The sequence below is a fragment of the Dendropsophus ebraccatus genome, chromosome 2 (assembly GCF_027789765.1).
Source record: "Dendropsophus ebraccatus isolate aDenEbr1 chromosome 2, aDenEbr1.pat, whole genome shotgun sequence".
Taxonomy (NCBI): domain Eukaryota; kingdom Metazoa; phylum Chordata; class Amphibia; order Anura; family Hylidae; genus Dendropsophus; species Dendropsophus ebraccatus.
The window spans coordinates 27,906,727-27,929,502 of NC_091455.1; the positions used below are offsets into that span (position 1 = coordinate 27,906,727).

At 41.0% G+C, this 22,776-nt stretch overlaps 1 protein-coding gene across 1 annotated transcript in view; it reads right to left on the bottom strand.

The window, feature by feature from the left end:
* LOC138784114 (fibrocystin-L-like) overlaps nucleotides 1-22,117 on the bottom strand; it is a 93,508-nt gene extending 71,391 nt beyond the window's left edge. The window contains exons 1-17 of the mRNA XM_069959630.1: nucleotides 22,108-22,117; nucleotides 21,891-22,007; nucleotides 18,941-19,085; nucleotides 17,918-18,026; nucleotides 15,486-15,543; nucleotides 13,373-13,466; nucleotides 12,508-12,570; nucleotides 12,306-12,379; nucleotides 11,569-11,611; nucleotides 10,514-10,584; nucleotides 9,605-9,715; nucleotides 7,880-7,969; nucleotides 5,866-6,128; nucleotides 4,385-4,473; nucleotides 1,900-2,059; nucleotides 1,639-1,771; nucleotides 480-623 (exon numbers count right to left, since the gene is read on the bottom strand). Coding sequence (XP_069815731.1) covers nucleotides 480-623; nucleotides 1,639-1,771; nucleotides 1,900-2,059; nucleotides 4,385-4,473; nucleotides 5,866-6,128; nucleotides 7,880-7,969; nucleotides 9,605-9,715; nucleotides 10,514-10,584; nucleotides 11,569-11,611; nucleotides 12,306-12,379; nucleotides 12,508-12,570; nucleotides 13,373-13,466; nucleotides 15,486-15,543; nucleotides 17,918-18,026; nucleotides 18,941-19,085; nucleotides 21,891-22,007; nucleotides 22,108-22,117 — 1,774 coding nt within the window. The remainder of the gene's footprint in view (nucleotides 1-479; nucleotides 624-1,638; nucleotides 1,772-1,899; nucleotides 2,060-4,384; nucleotides 4,474-5,865; nucleotides 6,129-7,879; nucleotides 7,970-9,604; nucleotides 9,716-10,513; nucleotides 10,585-11,568; nucleotides 11,612-12,305; nucleotides 12,380-12,507; nucleotides 12,571-13,372; nucleotides 13,467-15,485; nucleotides 15,544-17,917; nucleotides 18,027-18,940; nucleotides 19,086-21,890; nucleotides 22,008-22,107) is intronic.
* Between the last annotated feature and the right edge of the window lie 659 nt (nucleotides 22,118-22,776).

Sequence of the window (22,776 nt, forward strand, 5' to 3'; positions counted from 1 at the left end):
CAGACATAACATACATTACAAAGTTGTATAACTTTGTAATGTGTGTTATTTTGTCAATCATTCTTTACCGCCGCACTACCCCTTTAATGAAAAGTAAAAGGTATGTTTCACCTAATTCCTCATATTTTAATTCTTTTTCTTAACCCTTTCACGACCTGGGGTCATTATGCCTCGATGGACACCGGAAAGAGAATTCTCCCTCTGTAGAGGGAGAATTCTCTGTCAGGAGCCCTATAGATGCTGCGGTCGTGCTGACCGCCGTATCTATAGGGTTAACTCTGGTGATGAGAGTTGCGGCGGGTCCCCGGCTATCACTGATAGCCGAGACCCGCAACGGATGACACAGGCGCAGCTTCTACGCCTGTGTCGTTCTGCAGCGTAGACATAGGCTGCAGCGACGTTAATTTACTATGCAGCAGCGGGAGGGGGTTAACTTTGATAACCTTTGGCTCATTACAAAATTTTCTGTCTTTACTCACCTCTTTGTGAATTGAATGTCACCTTATACGTATTTCCTATATCTGAAGATACCTGCTGAACAGTGACTGTATCTGGCTGTATAGACCATAAATTATTTAATGCTGCTTGGACTTCAAGAGCGGTCGCATCAGCAGACAGTAGACCTACCAATAGAAAAAAATGGGGAAAAAATAATAATAATAATAATACTTAAGGGGAATCTGTAACTAGGCTTAAATGAGGTTACATAAACTAGTGATATAAATGCTGAACAGATCAGTGTATTACTTACATCATTTTGTTTAACTGTTCTCCTAATATGCAGGAGAATAGGATTCTTGCCACACCCCTTCCCCCACCCTACAGCTGCTGATTAACAGTTTACTGACTATACACAGCATGGATAGATAACTGCCAATCAGCAGCTGGTGGGTGGAGTTTTCTGCTTCTCATGAATATCCAGGACTACTGAGCTCACGCATATAATGGGGAGGACTACGTATTGTCCATGTTATTCAGGAAGATATCTCTGGATTAGCTGCACAGAACAATGTAAGTGAGATATCATTCTGTTTAGCTTCTCTGTCACTAGTTTATGCTACCATGAGATAGGACAACATAAACCTGCTGACAGAGTTTCTTTAGGATGCAAGCCTGAAAAATGATATGATAACAGATATGATAACAGATAGACCAAAATTCTATGCAGTACAGGACATGTAGTAGCAGTACAGGACATGTAGTAGCAGTACAGGACATGTAGTATCACACTATACCCTGGAGAATCACTACTAGACAGCCAACCAGTGCGGGCATTTTAGTAATACTGGGTTTTATCAGTAAAATGCCCAGTTTCATTGGTTGATCATCTAGTTATTGACTTTTGCCGCAGATCTTGACTGTAGCATTGTAAGTTGAGTCTGGTTTAAAGTTACGATGGTCCAGAAAGGACCATTGTATGTTGAAAATATTGTATCTTGAGGCCATTGTAAGTTGAGGCATCACGATAGATAGATAGATAGATAGATAGATAGATAGATAGATAGATAGATAGATAGATAGATAGATAGATAGGATATTAGATAGGATATTAGATATGGATCAATTATCCACCAAAGTCCAAATACTCATTCCCTCTGTTAGTTGATTTGGTAATGCAGAAATATTTTTCATCCTGACCTGTTGCTTCTTTGCCATAGATCAGCCAGTAATACATGGCAGGACATGGAGGAATACAGTCTGTGGTGACATTAATTTGCTGAACCTCCGCTACTGCTTGTTGGGTTGTGTTCCAGTTCTGTAGCGTTATAACCTTAGGGGAAGAAAATAATGATGTTTCAGTGGAACCAACATCGAAACTGTATCCTATAATGTACAGTATATGATACCAAATACAAGAGGAGAAAACATCTGTAATACAGAATACTATATACTACATACCTGTGTTTCTAGAATGGTCGCACTCTGTGATTGTATATTCTGGATTTCATTCACTGCATCAGGTGTCTGCTGATCTGTGTACAAACTCTTCTTACTATATACACCAACATCAATTACTGAAGGTCCATAGACATTTTGGATATAAGCTTCAAAGTAACACCTGCAAATGGGCCAAAAAAAGTCATTTTTCCTGGATCTGATCATTTCATGATCAGAGAAACATATGAAACAGCAAAAGTCCCAAAACTTTACTCCATCACCCAGCAGGTACAGCAACGTTTTGACCTAATGGGTCTTTGTCAAGCATGCTTGTCTTCTATGTCAGAGAGACATGCCAAAAGTTTTCATCGGTCCAGGACTAATCAATCGTGAGAACGAGCTGGGAGAAGGCCACACTGCAGCACAGACCACTTTAAAAGTTTTTTTTTATGATGACAGTGACACTTCAATTTTTTTAATTGATGTCTGGTATAATCCCTTGAATTCCCTTGTGTTTTGTCTGTGTTAATAAATACCTGTATTCCCCATAATATATCACTTCTGGAACATACTGATAAGGCTGGGTTCACACTTCATTTTTGCAATCAGTTTTTGCAAAAAAAAACTGATGAAGAACTAATGGAAAAACATATGCATTTGTGTGCATCAGTTTGGATCCATCTTTCCACTGACTTCCATTATAAAGAAAAAAAAAGGATCAAAATGCATATGTTTTTTTAACGTACACAAAAATAAGGTTAGTTAAATTTTTCTGTATGTTAAAAAAAAAAAGCATTTTGATCCATTTTTTTATAATAGAAGTCAAAACGTTTTTTTTCCATCCATCTTTTGCAAAAACAAATAAAAAAAAACGGATTGCAAAGACGTAGTGTGAACCGAGCCTAACTGGGTGTTTCTATTCCTTTCTGCATGTGGACATAACCATGGCTACATGTGATGGCCAATTCTGAATGATTTTGCTGCATGCCATGCTAAGCAAAGCTGTGATGGAAAGCCATTATTTAAAAAAGTGTTCCTTATTATAAAAAAAAAAAAAATGACAACAGTGGATGTTGAAGTATTGTATTGCCCCCCAAAAGTTACAAATTACCTATTAGTGCTTTTTCCTTGCACTTACTACTGCATCAAGGCTTTACTTCCTGGATAACATGGGGATGTCACTTCCTGGATAACATGGTGATGTCACTTCCTGGATAAAATGGTGATGTCACGACCCGACTCCCAGAGCTGTGCGGGCTGTGGCTGCTGGAGAGGATGATGGCAGGGGGACACTGAGGGACACAGAGCACTGGAGGGACACTGAGCATCTCTCTGCCATCATCCTCTCCAGCAGCCACAGCCCGCACAGCTCTGGGAGTCGGGTCGTGACATCACCATTTTATCCAGGAAGTGACATCACCATGTTATCCAGGAAGTGACATCACCATTTTATCCAGGAAGTGACATCACCATGTTATCCAGGAAGTGACATCACCATGTTATCCAGGAAGTGACATCACCATGTTATCCAGGAAGTGACATCACCATGTTATTCAGGAAGTGAGGCCTTGATGCAGTAGTAAGTGCAGGAAAAAAGCACTTTATAAGCATTTAAGTGTGTGTATATTGGTGATTCATATAACTTTTGGGGAGCAAAAGTTAGGGGCTTTTTGTCTAAGGTCTTATTTCCACGTCCCGTATTTTACAAATGCTATGGACGAGAAAGCCCTGTAATGAAGTGTTTCCCCACCCGGCATAATTTATCGATATCATACCAGGAGCAGGGAAACTGTTTGAATCTCCGTAACCCGTGCGGTTCGGTCATTACAGAGCCACTGAGATTTAAACAGTTTGAATGATTAGCTTTTTGCTGACTAAAGTAAAGGCAGTGTACAATAGGGCTTCTTACTGTGAATTGGGAGATATATCTCTTATTTCAGTCTGAGATTAAAGCAAGTTATATGCAAAACAGAAGCTAAACTAATGGGGTGTTCCCCTGAGCTGCCTCCTAATTTGCACAACATTTCTAAAATGCATATCTCAGCGCTGGAACGACAGATTGAAATAAGAGTTACATCTTCTGATTCATGATTAGAAGCCCTATTGTCCGCTGCCTATATGGCTTTACTTTGGTCGGCAAAAAGATGCTGACAGGTCTACTTAAAATAGACTATATTGCAAGTGTTAAGAAGTGAGGGTCTGACATCTGGGACCTCTCTAATCAAGAGAATACGGTATTACTGTGCAGAGCAGAACAGCTAAACTGCCATCATTTAGAGTATTAGTTGGTTTTTCTTCAATCATATTACAGTGCAGTGTATGGTAAAGAGGGGAGACCACTTAAAAGGGAAAGCACCAGGGCGAGTTTTGTGCTATCCTTAAGCTACATTTCAGTGCTGAGGCCAACACAACTGTGAATGCAGACAAACTCATTTTCAAGTAAATTGTAATAATACAATGCTGACATCTATTGGAAGAACATAGTTTTTCATATAATATGACTCACGGCTTTCCCGCCTGGAGGAAAAAGGTCTTTGAATTCTGAGATGAAAACGCGAAGTAAGAAGTTGAGTAGCTGCTATAAGCAATCTGCACCTGTTATATGGGGGGAAATAAGTGGAAAGTTAGGCTCTGTTCACAGTGCTGTTTTCCATTCTGTCATTGGTTTTGGTGTTTATGGTAAGAACGGTATAGCCTGTAGTTATAAACACCAGAACAATACTGGACACCTACCGAACCTATACTATACATAGACTGAAATAACAAATCAGTGGGGTCCATCACTATTTCTTAGAACTGTTAATATGGATCTATACTACTAGTCATGGGAGTGTTTAAGTCTATCTATCTCCTATCTATCTATCTATCTCCTATCTATCTATCTATCTATCTATCTATCTATCTATCTAACTAACTATCTATCTATCTATCTCCTATCTATCTATCTATCTATCATCTATCTCCTATCTATCTATCTATCTATCTATCTATCTATCTATCTATCTCCTATCTATCTATCTATCTATCTATCTCCTATCTATCTATCTATCTATCTATCTATCTATCTATCTATCTATCTGTCTATCTCCTATCTATCTATCTATCTATCTATCTATCTATCTCCTATCTATCTATCTATCTATCTATCTATCTCCTATCTATCTATCTATCTATCTATCTCCTATCTATCTATCTATCTATCTATCTCCTATCTATCTATCTATCTATCTATCTATCTATCTCCTATCTATCTATCTATCTATCTATCTATCTATCTGTCTATCTCCTATCTATCTATCTATCTATCTATCTATCTATCTATCTATCTATCTCCTATCTATCTATCTATCTATCTATCTATCTATCTATCCGTCCATCTTTTACCTCACTGTTTGTTCCTCTCATATGTATCGATACACATCAGCAGATTTTTTTTCTTTTTGCTCCATGATAATTGTTATTTTTTTATTTAAATTATATATTCCCTAAATATACCGTGAATGTGAAATTTGCCATGAACTTAAAAATAATGATCTAAAATGGCCAAATTTCTCTCATGATCCACCATTAGTCAAGATTTTTTGTCTAAGTTTCTTAAGGACAAGAGATAATCTGTTAAAATATTTTTTTTCCCTCCTTCCTGCATAATCTGACAATCCTGTTATGTACATTTGTATCAGCCAGTATATGAATCTAGTATGTTCAGGGACAGTAATAGGGAGGTTGGAACTCCAGCAATTGCTTTCAATTCCATTTACTAGCTGGGGCATTGAGAATAGCAATGCTAATAGCAAACTAGCACCACTTAGTATTATACAGTATATTGTTGTATAGTGGTATTATTTGCACTATTTTAAATTAACATAATTATTTAAGTGATGTTTTATGGCCAAGACTCATTTTCTTTGCAGCCAACCCTGGGTATGTCCATTGTTACTGGGTATTTTAGTCAATGACACAGAACATATACAGTTATATTCAGATTACCTTTCCTGCAGGATCACCAGATTCATTGAAATACAGAGCAGAATTGTCATCTCCCTTTATATAGAAATTGTAGTAATCTGTATCCGGAGGCACAAAGAATCCACTGAACCGAGCGACAAAGGCATTGGTCTCCGAGGGCCAAGATATGGAGGCCCCATCATACCAAGAAGCACCGGCATAGCCTGTGGAGTTTTCATTCAATTTTAGTGCATTAGTTGGTGTAGCACTGACGTTCCACCTCTCCATCTTCAGTCCTCGGCTTCCTAAAAATAAAGCATAGGAATTATGGTGAGTTTAGAAAATCAATTTTACATTCGTTATTAGGGAAGAGTACAGTGCTATTACAGAGAGCTTCTGTCTTCTTGGGGGATCTGGCATGTCCCGCACTACACAAACAACTATTGATATGAACAGGCACTGTGTAGTGTTTAAAGGGGTTATCCAGCGCACAAAGACATGGCCACTTTCTTCCAGAGACAGCCCCACTCTTGTCTCCAGCTTGGGCGGGGTTTTGCTGCTCAGTTCCATTGAAGTGAATGGAGCTTAATTGCAAACCGCACCTGAACTGCAGACAAGAGACGTGTTATCTCTGAAAGAAGGTGCCAATGTTTTTGTAGCGCTGGATAACCCCTATAAGCTCCATTAACTTGAATAGAATTGATCTGCAAAACCTACACCCAAACTGGAGACAAGAGTGGTGCTGTCTCTTGAAGAAAGTGGACATGTTTTTCTAATGCTGGATAACCCCTTTTATTTCCCCTGTGGTGGTGCTACAGGAAAACTCAACACTCACTGACAGGTTTCCATGCAGATTGCAGCCAGTTTCTCAATGGCATATCACCATTTTTACATCTGTATTACACCTACAAGTCCCAGCCTGACCAAGCCTTTTGATGGCCCAAACTGGCAGCTGTAATACACCGTGTCAACCCGGCGTACAGCTGATAGCCAAAGTTCCTAGCTAGGGGACACTTTATAGTCCAATGACTACCAATCTGGCTACAGTACCATTATGTAGTACCATATGTCCTTCTAAATGACAGAATTAGGAGGCATTCACACTTTACGTACTTTGCCCACAGTCCGCAATCACGGATGATGTGCTATTGAACAGACTTCGAAACTAGTGATATCATCATTCATGCTGATTCCAGGAGCACCGAAACAGTTTCAATCTTTGCACTACCGTATTGATACAGTCGCCTGTCCGTGTCAGTACAGTACTGCGAAGATTTGAAACTCTTCCATAGCTTGATGCAGAGTTCCCAATTCTGGTCCGTAGCACATCTTAATAGCGGAACGTGTGACTTCCCCCCTAGGCTTTGTGCTGTAAGTTGGATTATGCAGGAGTCATATATTTAGTGCCAGGAGTGGGGTCAAATCCCATCCTGTAAGATCAGGAAGTGTAAAATCCCATGTTTCTGGCCTCTTGTACAATTTGTAGGAAAAAAAGTTTTTTAGACGCCACTTCTGTGTCTAGGGTGGTGCTCACAGTAAGAAAAAATTCCAACAGTATTATGAAAGTTCATTCTCGGCACTCACCATCATGCTTCATAAATTTTTATTGTAGAAAAAAGACCATCAAAAAAATATACAATGGCAACAGGACGTTTCGGTGCTTGATGCTGAAACGCCCTGTTGCTGTTGTATATTTTACTGATGGACTTTTTTCTACAATAAAAATTTATGAAGCATGATGGTGAGTGCGGAGAATGAACTTTCATAATCTTGTACAATTTTTGACCTAAAACAAATATCTAATAGGACCCCTCCTATCATGTGGAATTATACTACTGGGGTCAGTCTGTATGTGGAGAAGTCTTTAGGCCCCCTTGCACACCTAAGCCTGGGTGTAACTACTAATTTTGCCCATCCACCTTATAGCTTCTCCACAGAGCCTAATATATGATAGGAGTGTAAGGGTTGTATGACTCCATGCTGTAATGGGAACCATCTTCACTGTTTTCTAGAAACAGAAAAAGATTTTTACTATATAGTCATATATTGTAAATACCTGGAAAAAAAGATGGCAGGACAGGCGGCTGTGGTGGACTCCTACAAGTTATTGTTGTATCTGTTAATCCAAGAATTTGGCATTGCTGACCTGTAATACAATTACATATAACATGAGCATGAGTTAAATTAGAAGTTCTCAACTGAAGGAGGGGTAAGAAGATGCACAGTAGGGGGCATTGAAGAGGTATATGTGGGTCAACTAAAGAGGGGGGAAGGAGGTATACAGTATGGGAGGGACTACCTGCAGATGGGGGTGTATACAATATTGAGGAACAACTACAGAGAGGGGAGGGAGGTATACAGTATGGGGGGGGACTACCTGCAGGGAGATGTATACAATATGGGGACTACCTGCAGAGGCGGGTGCATACAGTATGGGGGGGAAGAACTACAGAGAGGGGAGGGAGGTATACAGTATGGGGGGAACCACAAAGAAACTTTTATTATACTAGCCTTACAGAAGTGGTACATACAGTATGGTGGCTAACTACTATATAGAGTGGGGCTACAGTGTAGGGGCATAGTGTGTGGACAATAACACCTACACCGAAAATAAGCCCTAGTCTACAGAAGAAAAAACTATATAAAACCCTGTGTTATGTTGGAGAAACATGGTAGTAGATTAAAAAGTGTAAACTTGGTATAAAAAAAATATATTTATTAATAAATTAGTAAATTGCTAAAGTTTTGAGGATGTGTGGTCAGCTACTGATGGTCGGCTAAACTGGGGTCTTCTCTCTTGATGAGTCTTCATGAGAGTCTTAGCTGTTAGGGTTCGTTCACACTACGGAATCGGCACCGAACCCTGCCTTTTATCTGTTTGAATGGGAGGGCTCGAGCGCCTTCAGCTTTGGCTGTCCAGGTATGATAGAAATTGCAGTTTTGCAACAGCTGGAGGGCCGCAGTTTGGTGGTGGGTCGAGGATGGATGGGGCAGGATTTGGTGATGGGGCCACAGCGACCTGAATAGTCTGCAAAAATCTGTTCCTCCTCATCTCTCTCCAACACTCCAACTCCAAGGAAAGTTAGCCTAGACTAACACTGCTGTCAGGGTGCAGCTTGGTTTTATAGCCACAACAAGGTTCTATTGTGACATCATCCTCATATGTGACATGATGACATCACAAGCAGTGGGTGTGGCCAGAGCACAAAGAGATGAATAATTTATGTACCTGCACTGGACTTCTACATTATAACATTACAGGATTTCTTCTCCAATTTTAGTCCTATTAGTAAATAATAGTAATAACCAGTGTTCTCTCTGCCTGGTGGTGCAGGACGGGGTCTATAGAGGGGCTTTATTACGGGTGATAATTTATCAGGAATACACTCCCTCCCCAGGTTGGATACAAGTTCTCCTTGCAGATGACATTATGCTTTATGGGATATGCTGAGTGTTGTCCTAACTCCATCATGAATGAGCTCCAGTATATCTGTGAGATGGCTCCTATGTTATGGATGGTAGATGCCGCTGTTAGGCGTCTCACAGCCTCCCCAGCGTATACAAACATGGAAGCTACAAAATAGTGTTATGGTAGCTTCACACACACCGTATCTCAGTGGATTTTATGCTGCACATCCGCAGTGGATCCGCAGCAGATTTGAACACAGATTTGAATAACTGAACATACCATCAAAACTGCTGCAGATCCTATCCTGTAATTGTGAATGCACCCTAAGAAATATAATAGTCCAGTTATGATAAAGCAATAAAATTCACTTACCTCCTATAAGGACTTTGGCTGGAGCGTCTGTCTGATCAAAGTACTGTCCAGATATTGTGACTATTGTACCTCCTTGTATACTGCCAGAAGAGGGGAAAATCCCTGTAACCTCTAGAAAAGAAACCACAGTATACCAGGCATGAATAGACTGCCACAGATTATCAGATGTGTTCACACACTGAATACTCCTTTGCATCGGTTTGCGTGGTAAATAGTATTCAACGCTTTAGTAAAAAGCTATTTTTTATAGTTTTTTTTGTTGTTTTTTTTACATTATGCCTAAAAAGTTCCATAACCCGTCCGGAGTCACGGAACGGCCGATCTCTTACGTTGTGTGAACATAGCCTAGGAGTGTATGAAACACGTAGCACATATATGTAGGTCTATATATAATACAAGTTTTCCCAGCATTTATATTGAATTTAGTGAATAAAAGTGATGTAAACAGAATCCATCTTTTTTTCATATAACACGGTCGAGGCAGATGGGGAGTTCCCAATAGCACAGTGCTTTTTTCCAAAATGTTGCCCGACTCCTAACCTCGGTGCCACTCTTTTCTCATGCACTGGTCTGGGTCTATGCCCTGGACTCTGGAGGCAGGCCCAGTGCCCCCCCCCCCAGTGTAATAATATCCCTTTCCCTCTGTGACATACCTTTATTAGAATCAACAGGGCCGCGTCACAGAGGGGAGGGGATGTAGTCACACTGGGGGGCACCCTGCCCACCTCCAGTGCATAGAGCCGGACCGGTGCTCAAAAAGAGAACATTTCCGAGTGTGGAAACCGGGAGGTGTTTTAAAAAGAAAGGACAGTGCCCGCGGGATCCCTACGCAATGCCTCTTAATGTGAAGAAGAAAATGGGGGGTGTACATGATGGTACATTCACTTTAAATGACAGGATAAGTGTTACCTGCATATGTCTGGTACATGGAAAGTTTATTCACAGAAGACACAAAATATGTGGCCAAGTCTGGTAAACTCCTGGAACAGAAAAAGAAGCCATAGTTATGATTATATGTGATATTATTCAACACCATGACATTTGTTTGCTTGAGGAAAAAGTAGTATCTGAACCAATAAATACAAGATGGAGCGGATGCCCATAGCAACCCATCAGACTGCAGCTTTCATTTTTTTAAATAAAGCAGTTTCCCATAGCAACCAACCAGACTGCAGCTTTCATTTTTTTAAATAAAGCAGTTTCCCATAGCAACCAACCAGGCTGCAGCTTTCATTTTTCAAATGGAGCAGTTGCTCATAGCAACCAATCAGGCTGCAGCTTTCATTTTTCAAATAAAGCAATTGCTCAATATAACCAATCAGGCTACAACTTTCATTTATCAAAGGGAGCAGTTGCCCATAGCAACCAATCAGGCTGCACCTTTCATTTTTCAATATGAAATTACCTGAATTCTGACTGGTTGCTATGGGCACAATTACATGTGCACTAGAGAACGTGTGAATGAGGCCTAAGACTGGACTCAGGTTTGTAAAGCTCAGCAGACAAAGCACAATGCCCATATACATTTGGGAAATGCCTAGCTGACTGTGTTCAGGCCATTAATGTCCATGTGTTTGTCCTTACTCATATACATTAGCATCCCATTTTGCTAAAATATACAGGGGGAGCGTTATCAAATATGGTGTAAAGAGAAACTGGCTCAGTTGCCCCTAGCAACCAATCAGATTCCACCTTTCATTCCTCACAGATTCTTTGGAAAATAAAAGGTGGAATCTGATTGGTTGCTAGGAGCAACTGAGCTAGTTTCACTGTACACCATGTTTGATAAATCTGCCCCACAGTATGTGCCATGAAGGGCGTAATCATGATACAACCTCATTTCTTTTCATTCATGAAATGTCCTCATTTAGTCTTAGCATGACTTTTTCTGCAGTTTTCAATAGTTACATGGGAGGCGCCATATTATTGTCATCACTATTTTATTATAATTCATGCAAACTCACCTTCCATATTCATTGTCCAGGATGAAACTTATATTGAGGTGTCCTATGGGGAAATATGCAATAGCATTAACAAAGCACATCTTCTCTATACTGCATATACCTAGATATATAACTTTATGGGGGATATTTATCAAAGGTACGCAGAGGCGTACGCCAGGGAGAAGGTGCAGATTCGCCCCTTCTCTCTGGCGTATATGCCTGACGTATGCCTCGCTCCCCCGATGGGCGGGCTGGTGGGGGCGTACTAAGGCGGGAAGGAGCTGTGGCTTCCTCCTGCGCCTAATTTATCATGATTTACGCCTTTTTTTTTTTAAAGTGACGTTGCTGATTTTCCAATGACAACAGTTATTCCCTTATCCCCTTTGCAGTGATCGTGGGGGTACGACCATTGGGACTCCCATCAATCACAAAAATGGAGGAAAATGTATTCTCCGTAGGGCTTTTGCACCAGGGGTGGTGAGCAAGATGAAGACAAAGAGGATTAGAGGCTGTGTCATCTCTGGGGTCTGTAAACTGGCCATAAAAAATAGACAATAACCTCTGCTATACAGAACACCCCTTTATTATCTGTAGTTATGACCATATTGAAATTATTGTAGCCATATCCTAACTCATTGAAAACTACCCATTTGGACAATAGTGGGGTCTTGCCATTTATTGTTGGAGCGATGACCAATGTAATCCTATCTTGATAATACCAGACAGCAAAAGAATCCAAATGTGTGTGTCCAGCTTACCGACATATGTCCCTGAGTTGTAGCAGATCATGTTGCCATAAACACTGTTTGCATTATCTAGCGTTAACCCATACCTACGAATGAATATCAAAAGAAACAACAACAAATTGGTATAAATAGTCATCAAGCAAAAAAAAAGACATTTCAAATTTTGGTCTAAATTGAGTCCTTACAGCAGGTCATTGTTTTACACGTGACTTACAATGTAACAGGATTATCGGTATTAGGTGTGAGCAGGTTACATGGCATTCCTCCAGCATAAGCCCTGTGAAACGGAACAGAAAAATCTTTATGAAAAACGCCAAAACTGCATCTGACATTTCAGGGCTTAATATAACTCTTTGATGGATATAAGGTAACAAGAAAATAGGCCATCAAATTTTACTGGCTGGATAACCCCATCAATTAGTACCAGAAAGGTATATAGATTTGTAAAGTCCTTCTTTTTAAAAATTTCAAGTCTTCCCACACTTGTCAGCTGCTGTATGTCCTGCAGGAAGTAGTGTACTCTTTCCACTCTTTCTGACACAATGCTCTCTGCTGCCACCTCTGTCCGTAATAGAAACTGTTCAGAGCAGGAGCGATTTGCTACTGCTTAGGACAGTTTATGTCACAGACAGAGGTGGCAGCAGAGAGCACTGGAAAGAATACACCAGTTCCTGCAGGACATACAGTAGCTGATAAGTCCTGGAACACTTGACAAATCTATATAATTTTCAGGCACCTGTTGATTAGAGATGAGCGAACCGGCCGAGGTTCGGGTTCGTATGAACCTGAACTCTCGGCTTCTGATTCCCGCTGTCTGCCCGCTCCATGGGGAGGGTGGATACAGCCTGAGGACCGCCTAGAAAACTGGGATACAGCCTATGGCTATAGCTGTATCCCAGTTTTCCAGGCGGTCATCTGGCTGTATTCACCCTCTCCATTCATAAGAACCCGAACCTCGGCCACTTCGGTTCGCTCATCTCTACTGTTGATATGAATAAATAAAAATATAAAAATTCGCCAGAGTTCCCCTTTAATGTACATTATTTATGCAAAATTTGTGAGATCAGTAAATGACTTACCTGAGAACTCTGACATCTCTTCCATTAGAACTTAAATCCGTATTACTGCCATAGACATCAGTGAATATAATGCCTCTCATGGTGATCATAGAACCTGAAAGTGAAACCAATGAAGATGTGCAGGTAAGATATATGTGATGGGGTCCAGCAGCACAATGTGAACCTGCACTAATGGGACTCTCCGGTTTACAGAACCCATTTTAAAATACCGTATCAGGAAATTCGGTATTTATTCTGACAAGAACAGCCGTTGTTGCCGATTAAAACAACAGCCGTTCATGTCAGAAAAATCATGGAATTCAATTGAAACAACGCCTGTTGTTCACACAGTGTATTGTCGTTGTTCAATACGGCCGTACAAATAATTGGCCTGTCAATTATTTGTGGTCATTGTTGTTGTTGTAGTTTGCCTTGAAATGAATGGCTAAATGGGAACTAACAAATCTAACTTGCTGATCGCCTCCTATAGCGATGTTAGTTGTGCCCTATAGGAGCACTGCTGTGTCATCTGGCACGCTTTTTCTAATGATTCAATGGATGGGATGGGACGGAGGGGTGGCAGTGCTCCTAAGGGTGCTCCGGAGGGGAGTTTACCTCGGATAACAGCGCGGGAACGGCGCAGAGAAGGAAGGTAAGACACATACCTTCCTCCTCAGCATATAGGGGGCTATCAGCATGTTAGATTTCCCTTTAATTGATTTCTAGACACACCCATATGGTGGCCGGATTTCAATGACTTTGAAATAATGTTCATCCAGCCGATAATGCAGTATCGGCCAGATGAACATGTAAAACAACGTCCGTTGTCTGACACTGCCAACAATGGCTGTATCAAATTACGGCGGTTGTTTTACATAGTGTGAACATAGCCTTAGACTACGTTTGATCCATTGAAATCCAGCAAAGGTGTGGTATATGTCAGCATGCTATTCTGACAGTTTGCCAACATATATCACTAAAATATTATTGTAATAGATGTGAACATTCCTTTTTTTTTGAGCTACTCAGGATAGGTTAACAGTCACTGATCCGAGATCCGACACCACAGCCGATCAGCTGTGAAGAGCCCGTACTACACAGAAGCAGTTGGCCTTGTTCCTCGTGTGGTAGTGGTGATATGAAAATGCAGATCTGCTCCCGGTTAAGTGAATGGCAACTAATAGTCATTGGAGCCAACTTCTTCCAGCCCCATTCACCAATCTATTCACCATATATTGGTGGGGTGCCAAGACCCGGCACCACCGCTGATTAGCTGTTCACAGGACGCACTACACAGTGAATGGGGACGAAAGCCCCGTTATATCCTGTGGATAGTTTCTGAGTCTATTTTGCCCAGAAAACACTTTAATTGTTCAGTTTATTGTTAGGATACCCTACAAAAAGAAAGTTTTGTTTTCAGTAAGACAACTACACTAATTATGTTTATCAAGTCATTTATCAAGTAGATCCTAAGGGTGTTATTACATGGGCCGATGAAGGCCCGATAACTGTAAACGAGCACCGAATTGCTAGATCGGCGCTCATTTACTGGGCTTATTACACGGCCCGATTATCGCTTAACAAGGGCTGCAGGGACATCGTTACCGATGTCCTTGCAGCCCTTGCTTAACTTTATACATTACCTGTCCAGGCTGCAGGGCTCCTCTTGTGGTCTTCTCCCCGGGTACTGCGGGCTCCAGCTTCAGAGCGGCCTGTCTCAGCTAACAGGCCACGGCAGTCCCGGCCAGTGATTGGCTGAGCAGCCTGTCAGCTCAGACAGGCTGCTCTGAAGCTGTAGCGCGCGGACCCGGGGAGAAGAAGACTGCAAGAGGAGCCCTGCAGCATGGATAGGTAATGTATATCGTCAGCCGCTGGCCGAGCACTGCTATTACACATAGCGAAGCGCGTTCAGCGCCTGACAATTATAGGTTCAAACCTATATCAATGATCAGCTGATGATTGTTGTCATCGGCTGATCGTTGTATTTATTACACGGAGCGATAATCGGCCGAATCAGGCCAATTTGGCCGATTATAGTTCTGTGTAATAGTACCCTAAGTTACAGTGTATAAGGATGCAAAGAGTTGACCATAAAAAAAACTGAATAATGAGATAATTTTATTGCCAGAGATACCTGGAAGTCCAGAGAGTGGTGTTATACTGTTAATCGTTGGAGTGGTCCACCATGTTGCCTGAAATGAGATGGCATATAAATACAAATTATTTATAGAAATAACTCATTAAAGGGGTATTCTACTCAAACTAAGCTTAATATGTTACTAGAGAACATGAGTAAACGGACAGTTCTTACTTTTCCACGCTCCCCAGTGTCCTTTGACGTCATTTTCGGGTCCCGTCTCCACTTCCAAGAAAGACTTATCTCGGCAGGGACAGCCTGCTCAGCCAATCCCTGGCATCCTAGTCAGTGATTGGCTGAGAAAGCTACCAATGCCAGAACAGTCCGTCTTGGAGGTGAAGTTGGGATTGTTCAGCCGGGGAGCCAAAGATGACATCAGAGGACACAGGGGGAGAGTGAAAAGCTACGAATAACATGTTTGTTATGTTCTCCCCAAGGGCAGCAACATATTAAAAGTTTAGTTTGAGCGGAATACCCCCTTTAAATAGTGCTTCACCTTATCTCTTTTATGTAAAAAAAATAGAACTCTACCAGAATTGTCACATGTATGAACAGCAAGAGAGTCAGAACTTTATATAGGTGCAATGGTTGTCAGGGATGAACAATCCTACTAATATCGATGTAGTATTATTATAATATATATGGCATGTCCCATATAAAGGCCAAGAGTGGCGAAGAGGGTCTTGATGTGAAAAATGTATTCACATGTGGCCCCTCTGCTCCAGAATATTTAAAAAATGCCATTTCACAAATGTCATACAATGTATTGTATATGATCAAAGGTCAATATATACTTAAAAGAACGCAGAAAAGAAAACACATCTGACATTTAGTAAGGTATGTTATTTTTGCCTATGCAAACAATGGTTCCAGTCTTTAGTTACATACTAGCAAAGCTAAGGGTTGGACACTTGAGAACAAAGTGACAGGTAGTGAGTTCTGTATGGTCGGAGTCTGTCTGGCCACTTAATGTACCCATTACCGTCTAGACAAGGTTAACTGTCTCCAACACGTCTAGAGAAAACACAACATTAGTAGTATATATAGAAGGTAGGTTAGGTAATACTTTTCTAAGTATGGTAAATGTAGATCCTGCCCTCGCATGGACGACAAGAGCCTAGACAATAACCTCAACAGGGAAATCACAATTATAGACTATAGACTGTATGCGCCAAGGAGATGTAGGCTGTAGGGGCAGGTTGGGGGTGATGATTACTTAGGAGAGGGGGCCTAAAGGGAACCTATCACCACTGAAATGCTACCTAAGCTATTGGCACCATTTTATAGAGTAGAAGGAGCTGAGCAGATTGATATATATCTTTATGGGAAACTATTCAGTATAACTTGTAATTTATTGATTGAAATCTCTGGTGTTTCCAAGCTAAGGAGTCCAGTCCATTGAGTGACACCGCCCCCTGGATTCCTTATCACAGAATGATCAGGGTTTTAGATCAAAAGCCTGGATACTGAATCTTTTCCCACAACGATATATATCAGTCTGCTCAGCTCTTCCTGCTCTATAACATGATGGCCTAAGATTAGATAGCATTATCTTGGTGACAGGTTCCCTTGGGATCCAGCCAAACCTACAGACAGAGCAGATGATGAGGTATCATCTTGGGAAGGAGGGAAAATCTGTTGAGCTGCTGAGACAACACTACACCGAAAATGAAGGACTACACAACTTCCTGTATAGGCTAATTCAAGCAAAAAGCATGCCGAAACCAGTGAGATTAGTGATAGCACAATATTAGAAAGTTTTATGTCTTGTGATAATATAAATATAGTTTTCTGATGACCGGATAAACAATGACTAAACCCTTTAAAGCATTGCGCTTCCTAATGGAATAAAGTTACATTTACAGACATAACCTTCCTACAGAGGACTGATCTGCAATCTGACAGCTGAGCGAGTAGGAGGCCGGGCAGCATTGATTATTCATGAAGGGGGAGGAGGATGCATGCCACTGTGTGGCACAAACAACTGCATCTGTGACTCTTTAGTACTGTAGGAGACATAAGATTGTACATAATCCGCTGCACGGAAAATTACCAAAAAGGCACCATGTTCACTGGGGGCTGCCAGCTACAGCACACTGTCAGCACCTTAGATAGTGCCTGGGAGCTGACAGATTCCCTTTAAATTTGTTCCAAGATGTGCCCAAAGTGAACAATGTCTTTAAGACTCTATTTCCACAGGACAGGAAAGCCATACATTTTTGGCAGTGGATTTGCATGCAAAAAATTTAAAATTTATTACTGTTTTGAATCAGGTTTTAAATCTGTAGTAAATCCATTTTATAACAATCTACCATGTAGCCTAAATGGTGGAAAGCTAAATAGAATTGGGGGCTAGCACTGAGAATTGATTTACATGCAAGGAGAGTCCAATGTGGGCACAATAGTAACAAGAAATTGCATTTACATACCAAGAACTTGCATGACCAGACTTGGTAATTCCCACCACAGATGTTTTGGGGGTCCACAGGAACGCCATCCACACTCACTCTCACCATGTAATAATCTGCCGGCATGGGTCTGCAATGCAAAAATTGTTTTTTACATATATATATATATATATATATATATATATATATATTTTTTTTTTTTTTTTTTTTTTTTTTTTTTTAAATCTATGACGCCGTCTGTTAGGAGATAAACCCTAAGAGCACCACCTATACTACTTACTATAAAAGTGTTGCCTCAGTCTCTGGGCCTGTCTAAGGGACATCTGGACTAGAGCTAAACTATCTGGATGTCGTGACTTTTAGTCCATTCTGGGGCATATTACAGAACACTGCAATGAATAGTGAATAAATAAAAGGGGTGGTCCAGATCTCTAAAATCTTATGACAGTCCTCGCTCCACAGCCCCCTACTTCCATGTCAACACTGAAGCCGAAACAAGCACATAGCTCAGCGATACGGCCCATCAAGCACTTAGAAGGATTATGTCAGCAAGGATATAGAGGTGGGGGGCTGGGGTTGTCATAACATTTTAGAGCCGTTTCAACCCCCTAGTCACTAAAAGACATGAAACACAGAATATACATATAAACCCACACAAAGCAGGACAGCAAGCCCCAAATGATCATGATGCCCAACAGTGTCCTGCCCACCCATAGTTGCCACGACTGACAATACCAACCGCTTACTTCCACTTAAATTGGTTGGACAATTAAGTCCTGTTAGCAATAACAATAATATAGGAAACAAGGGGTTTCCCCCTTCTTACACCCCCAAATACTTCTGGATTAGTATAATCTATTTACTCCTTCATAATGCCTCAAACTAGCCTGCTAATACTACATTTTACTTGATAGAGTTGATAGAAACCCAGGGGCAAAGATATGGTGGTGGTCCCTCCTTAGTGGTATTACTTCAGTAAGTAGGTGGTGAAGTCAACAGGACAAAGTAAACCCTGGATATAGTGGTTCGCCAGAGGCCCAGTACCTGGTGTAGCAGATAATCTGTGTGGCGTGACTGGCATCTTTCTCCACGTCACATGGGAAGGAAAGGGTGGATGAAACAAGCTGGACAGCGTTTCCCAGATTTGCGTTTCCATCCCCATAATTGAACTGATTGGCATCTGCAAAGCCTAAAATGGGCAGAAAAGATTACATTTTGTCATTAAAAAAAATAGCATTTTAAACTTAAAGGGGTTCTCCTACAAAGAATCCTATTTTCAACTGTCTAATACATAAACATATATTAGAAAATAAGGTTCCCTGTCGTCCTGTTAGCCTCACAACGGGTGGGGGTGTCTCCGTCCTGTGGACAGGACGAGAGGAATTTTAATGATTTTAAACTTAACTCCACCCCCTGGTCTATATAACCCCCCCTGGACCAGGAATACCTCAGTTTTTATTTGTACTTGTGTCGCAGGGGCCCTCCCGATGGGGATACTTCTTGCTAACTCCCCATCCGTTGTGAGGCTAACAGGACAACAGGGAACTTAACATTTTGATGTTAATAAGTGTTCCTTTAGTCCTGTTAGCATCACAAAGGTCCCCCCCCCCCCCTATTAAAACTTCTTTTCAATTAAACTGAGGTATTCTTGGTCCAGGGGGGTTACACAGACCAGGCAGTGGAGTTAAGTTTAAAATGAATAAAATTCCTCTCGTCCTGTGAGACAACACCATCTGTTGTGATGCTAACAGGACTAAGGGATCACACATTAACATCAAAATGTTAAGTTATCTTCTACCTTTCCCAGAAAGCTCTTCATGCTTTCCTTTTGCTTCTGATGAAAAACTGCTCTGTTGTCTTTATTATCCCAGCTTCCTGCCTTGTGTACATCCTATAATAGACTTCCTGTTACTGATGTACACTCTAGCTCAGAATTCAGCCAACTGTATATTATTCCTACTATGTGGGAGGCTACTGTGGGTGTATATATAATAATACAATAAATAATAAGCAAAATATACCTTCAAGCCAATTTTAATGGTCTTAATCAGAACATTCTATGGATGGTTGAGTTTGATGTTGGATTTAGTATGTATGTATTTTGTATGAATCAAGATTAAAAAAAAAAAAAAAAACACTACAACAACAAACTAGCAGACAGCTATGCTGGACTAAAGCACCGAAGAAGAAAAAAAGGAAAAAAATGAAGACAACAAAGCAGACAATTTGCAACAGAAATGGAACAAAAGCACAAAAGACCAACGAAAGATAGTAAAATACCTTTATTTACCAATATTTAGTTTATTATTAGAAAGCTTTTAGTTATTATTATTATTAATTAGAAAGCTATTATTATTATTATTATTATTATTATTATTATTATTTATTAGAAAGCTTTTCTTAACCCTCTCTGAACCGCCGCGGTCCAGGGTGCCTCATGTAGCCCGGGGCCGCGGCTATTAGCGGGCACGGCCCGCTAATAAGGTAATCCGATGCAGCTGTCAAAAATTACCGATTACCGGATACAGCACTTCCCTGGTGTCTAGTGGCGGAGATCGCTCCTCCGGGACGTTGTCCCGGAGGAGCGATCTCCGTTACTACTGCCGGCCGGGGACCGCTCCAAGATGGCGCTGTCCCCGGCAAACGAGTGCCTATCTCATCGATCTATGCTGTATTACTATATACAGCATGGATCAATGAGTAATCAAAGTGTATATACTAGAAGTCCTCCAGGGGGGCTTCTAGCATATGTGTAAAAAAAAGTGTTGTTATTAGTAAAAAGCCCCCTCCCCTAATAAAAGTCTGAATCACCCCCCTTTTCCCAGGTTATAAATAAAAGTAAATAAATAAATAAACAAACATTTTTGCTATCGCCGCGTGCGTAATCGCCCAAACTATTAATTAATTACATTACTGATCTCGCACGGTAAATGGCGTAAGCGCAAAGAAATCCCAAAGTGCAAAATTGCGCATTTTTGGTCGCATCAAATCCAGAAAAATTGTAATAAAAAGCGATCAAAAAGTCGCATATGCGCAATCAAGGTACCGATAGAAAGAACACATCATGGCACAAAAAATTACACCTCACACAGCCTCATAGACAAAAGAATAAAAGCGCTATAAGCCTGGGAATAGAGCGATTTTAAGGAACATATATTCGGTAACAATGGTTTGAATTTTTTACAGGCCATCAGATAATATAAAAGTTATACATGTTACATATCGTTGTAATCGTAACGGCTTGAGGAATATATATAACATGTCAGTTTTTCCATAGGACACACGGCGAAAATTATCCTGGTCCTGAAGGGGTTAAATAGCTTTTCTTGTCAGAAAAAAAAAATTAAAATTGGCATATATGCCTTGTGTGTTTTAGGAGAGTCCCTGCTCCTCTGTGATCATAGCCTGCCTTATAGCAAACATTACTTCTTATCTTCAAACAGTGAATGCGCAATGTACTAAGCTAAGGCTTATCTCAGCTTCCATACTGAGCCTGAAAAGAAGAGATCTGACGGCTAACGGAGAAAGAAATACACATACATATGTATGAACAAAACAGGACATCATCTCCTGTGTGCACTAAGGGTGAGATTTATCAAACATGCTGTAAACTGGCTCAGTTGCCCCTAGCAACCAATCAGAATCCACCTTTCATTTTCCAAAGAGTCTGTGAGGAATGAAAGGTGGAATCTGATTGGTTGCTAGGGGCAACTGAGCCAGTTTCACTTTAAATCATGTTTGATAAATCTCCCCCTCAGTCTATAAAACAAGTATATGTATAAGAGCATGTGCACAATATATAGGCAATACTCCTGCAAACTGAAGATGCCCCCCTCCCCAATTATCATGCACCAATTTTGCAGTTTTCTAAGTTTTTGAGAGATATTGCTGGGGGCGAGCAGTCTGTGAATATGCTTTATTGCTGATAAAGAAGCAGGAGCCCGATCTCTAGCTGGTCCTTTGACACTACTAATAACTGGCATAGAAGACCCACCTTGTCCTTTGATTGTAAATCTTGTTGCTCCATTCAAACTGCCGTAATAGGGTGAAATCTGGGACACTATGGCTTGTCCATCTGCAAAGAAGATCAGTGATATGGAAACTGGTTTAGCTTGTTAAAAACAGACACAACTTGTTTTACATCTTTCCGTCTGACCTGGAGAGAATTCAACATTGTTTTTAACCAAGGTTATATCAAGACTAGGACTTACACAGAACCATAATTGGCAGAATCGGCCCTATCCGGCCGATTATTGTTCCAAGTAATAAACACAACGATCAGCCGATGATCGTTGATATAGGTTCCGACCTATAATTGTCGGCCACCGGCAGCCGGCGGCTAACGATTAGCAAAATAAATACATAACCTATCCATGGTCCAGGGCTCCTCTTGCTCCTCTTCTCCCCAGGTTCCGCGCGCTGCAGCTTCAGAGTCGTAGCTGACAGGCCGCTCAGCCAATCACAGGCCCACACACGGAATAGGGCATAACTATGAAATTGTAGGGGGTCCGACCACTGAGGCCCCTTTGATCTTGAGAATGGGGACCGAAAATCTGACTGGATTGACTGCCCCCCTCACTGCCACAGCTCCATCTAAAGTGAATTTGGGCCCCTTTGAATCCTGTGGATATGGCGTTAATCCCTTTAAGAACTGTCTTCACCATGAAGAAGAACAAGGAGCCATGGAAGTCATGATATGGCTTCCATAGAGCCTTTATCTCACATTATCCAGTCTGTCTAGCATTACATTAAGAGACAAAAGGATCTGAGCAGCAACATCCACAGAAGATTTGGGCTTAGGTCTCCAAGATGTCCAGAACAAACTCCCTTCTGAGTTCCTAAAACAGGAAGTTATTAAAGGGGTTATCGAGACATGGCCA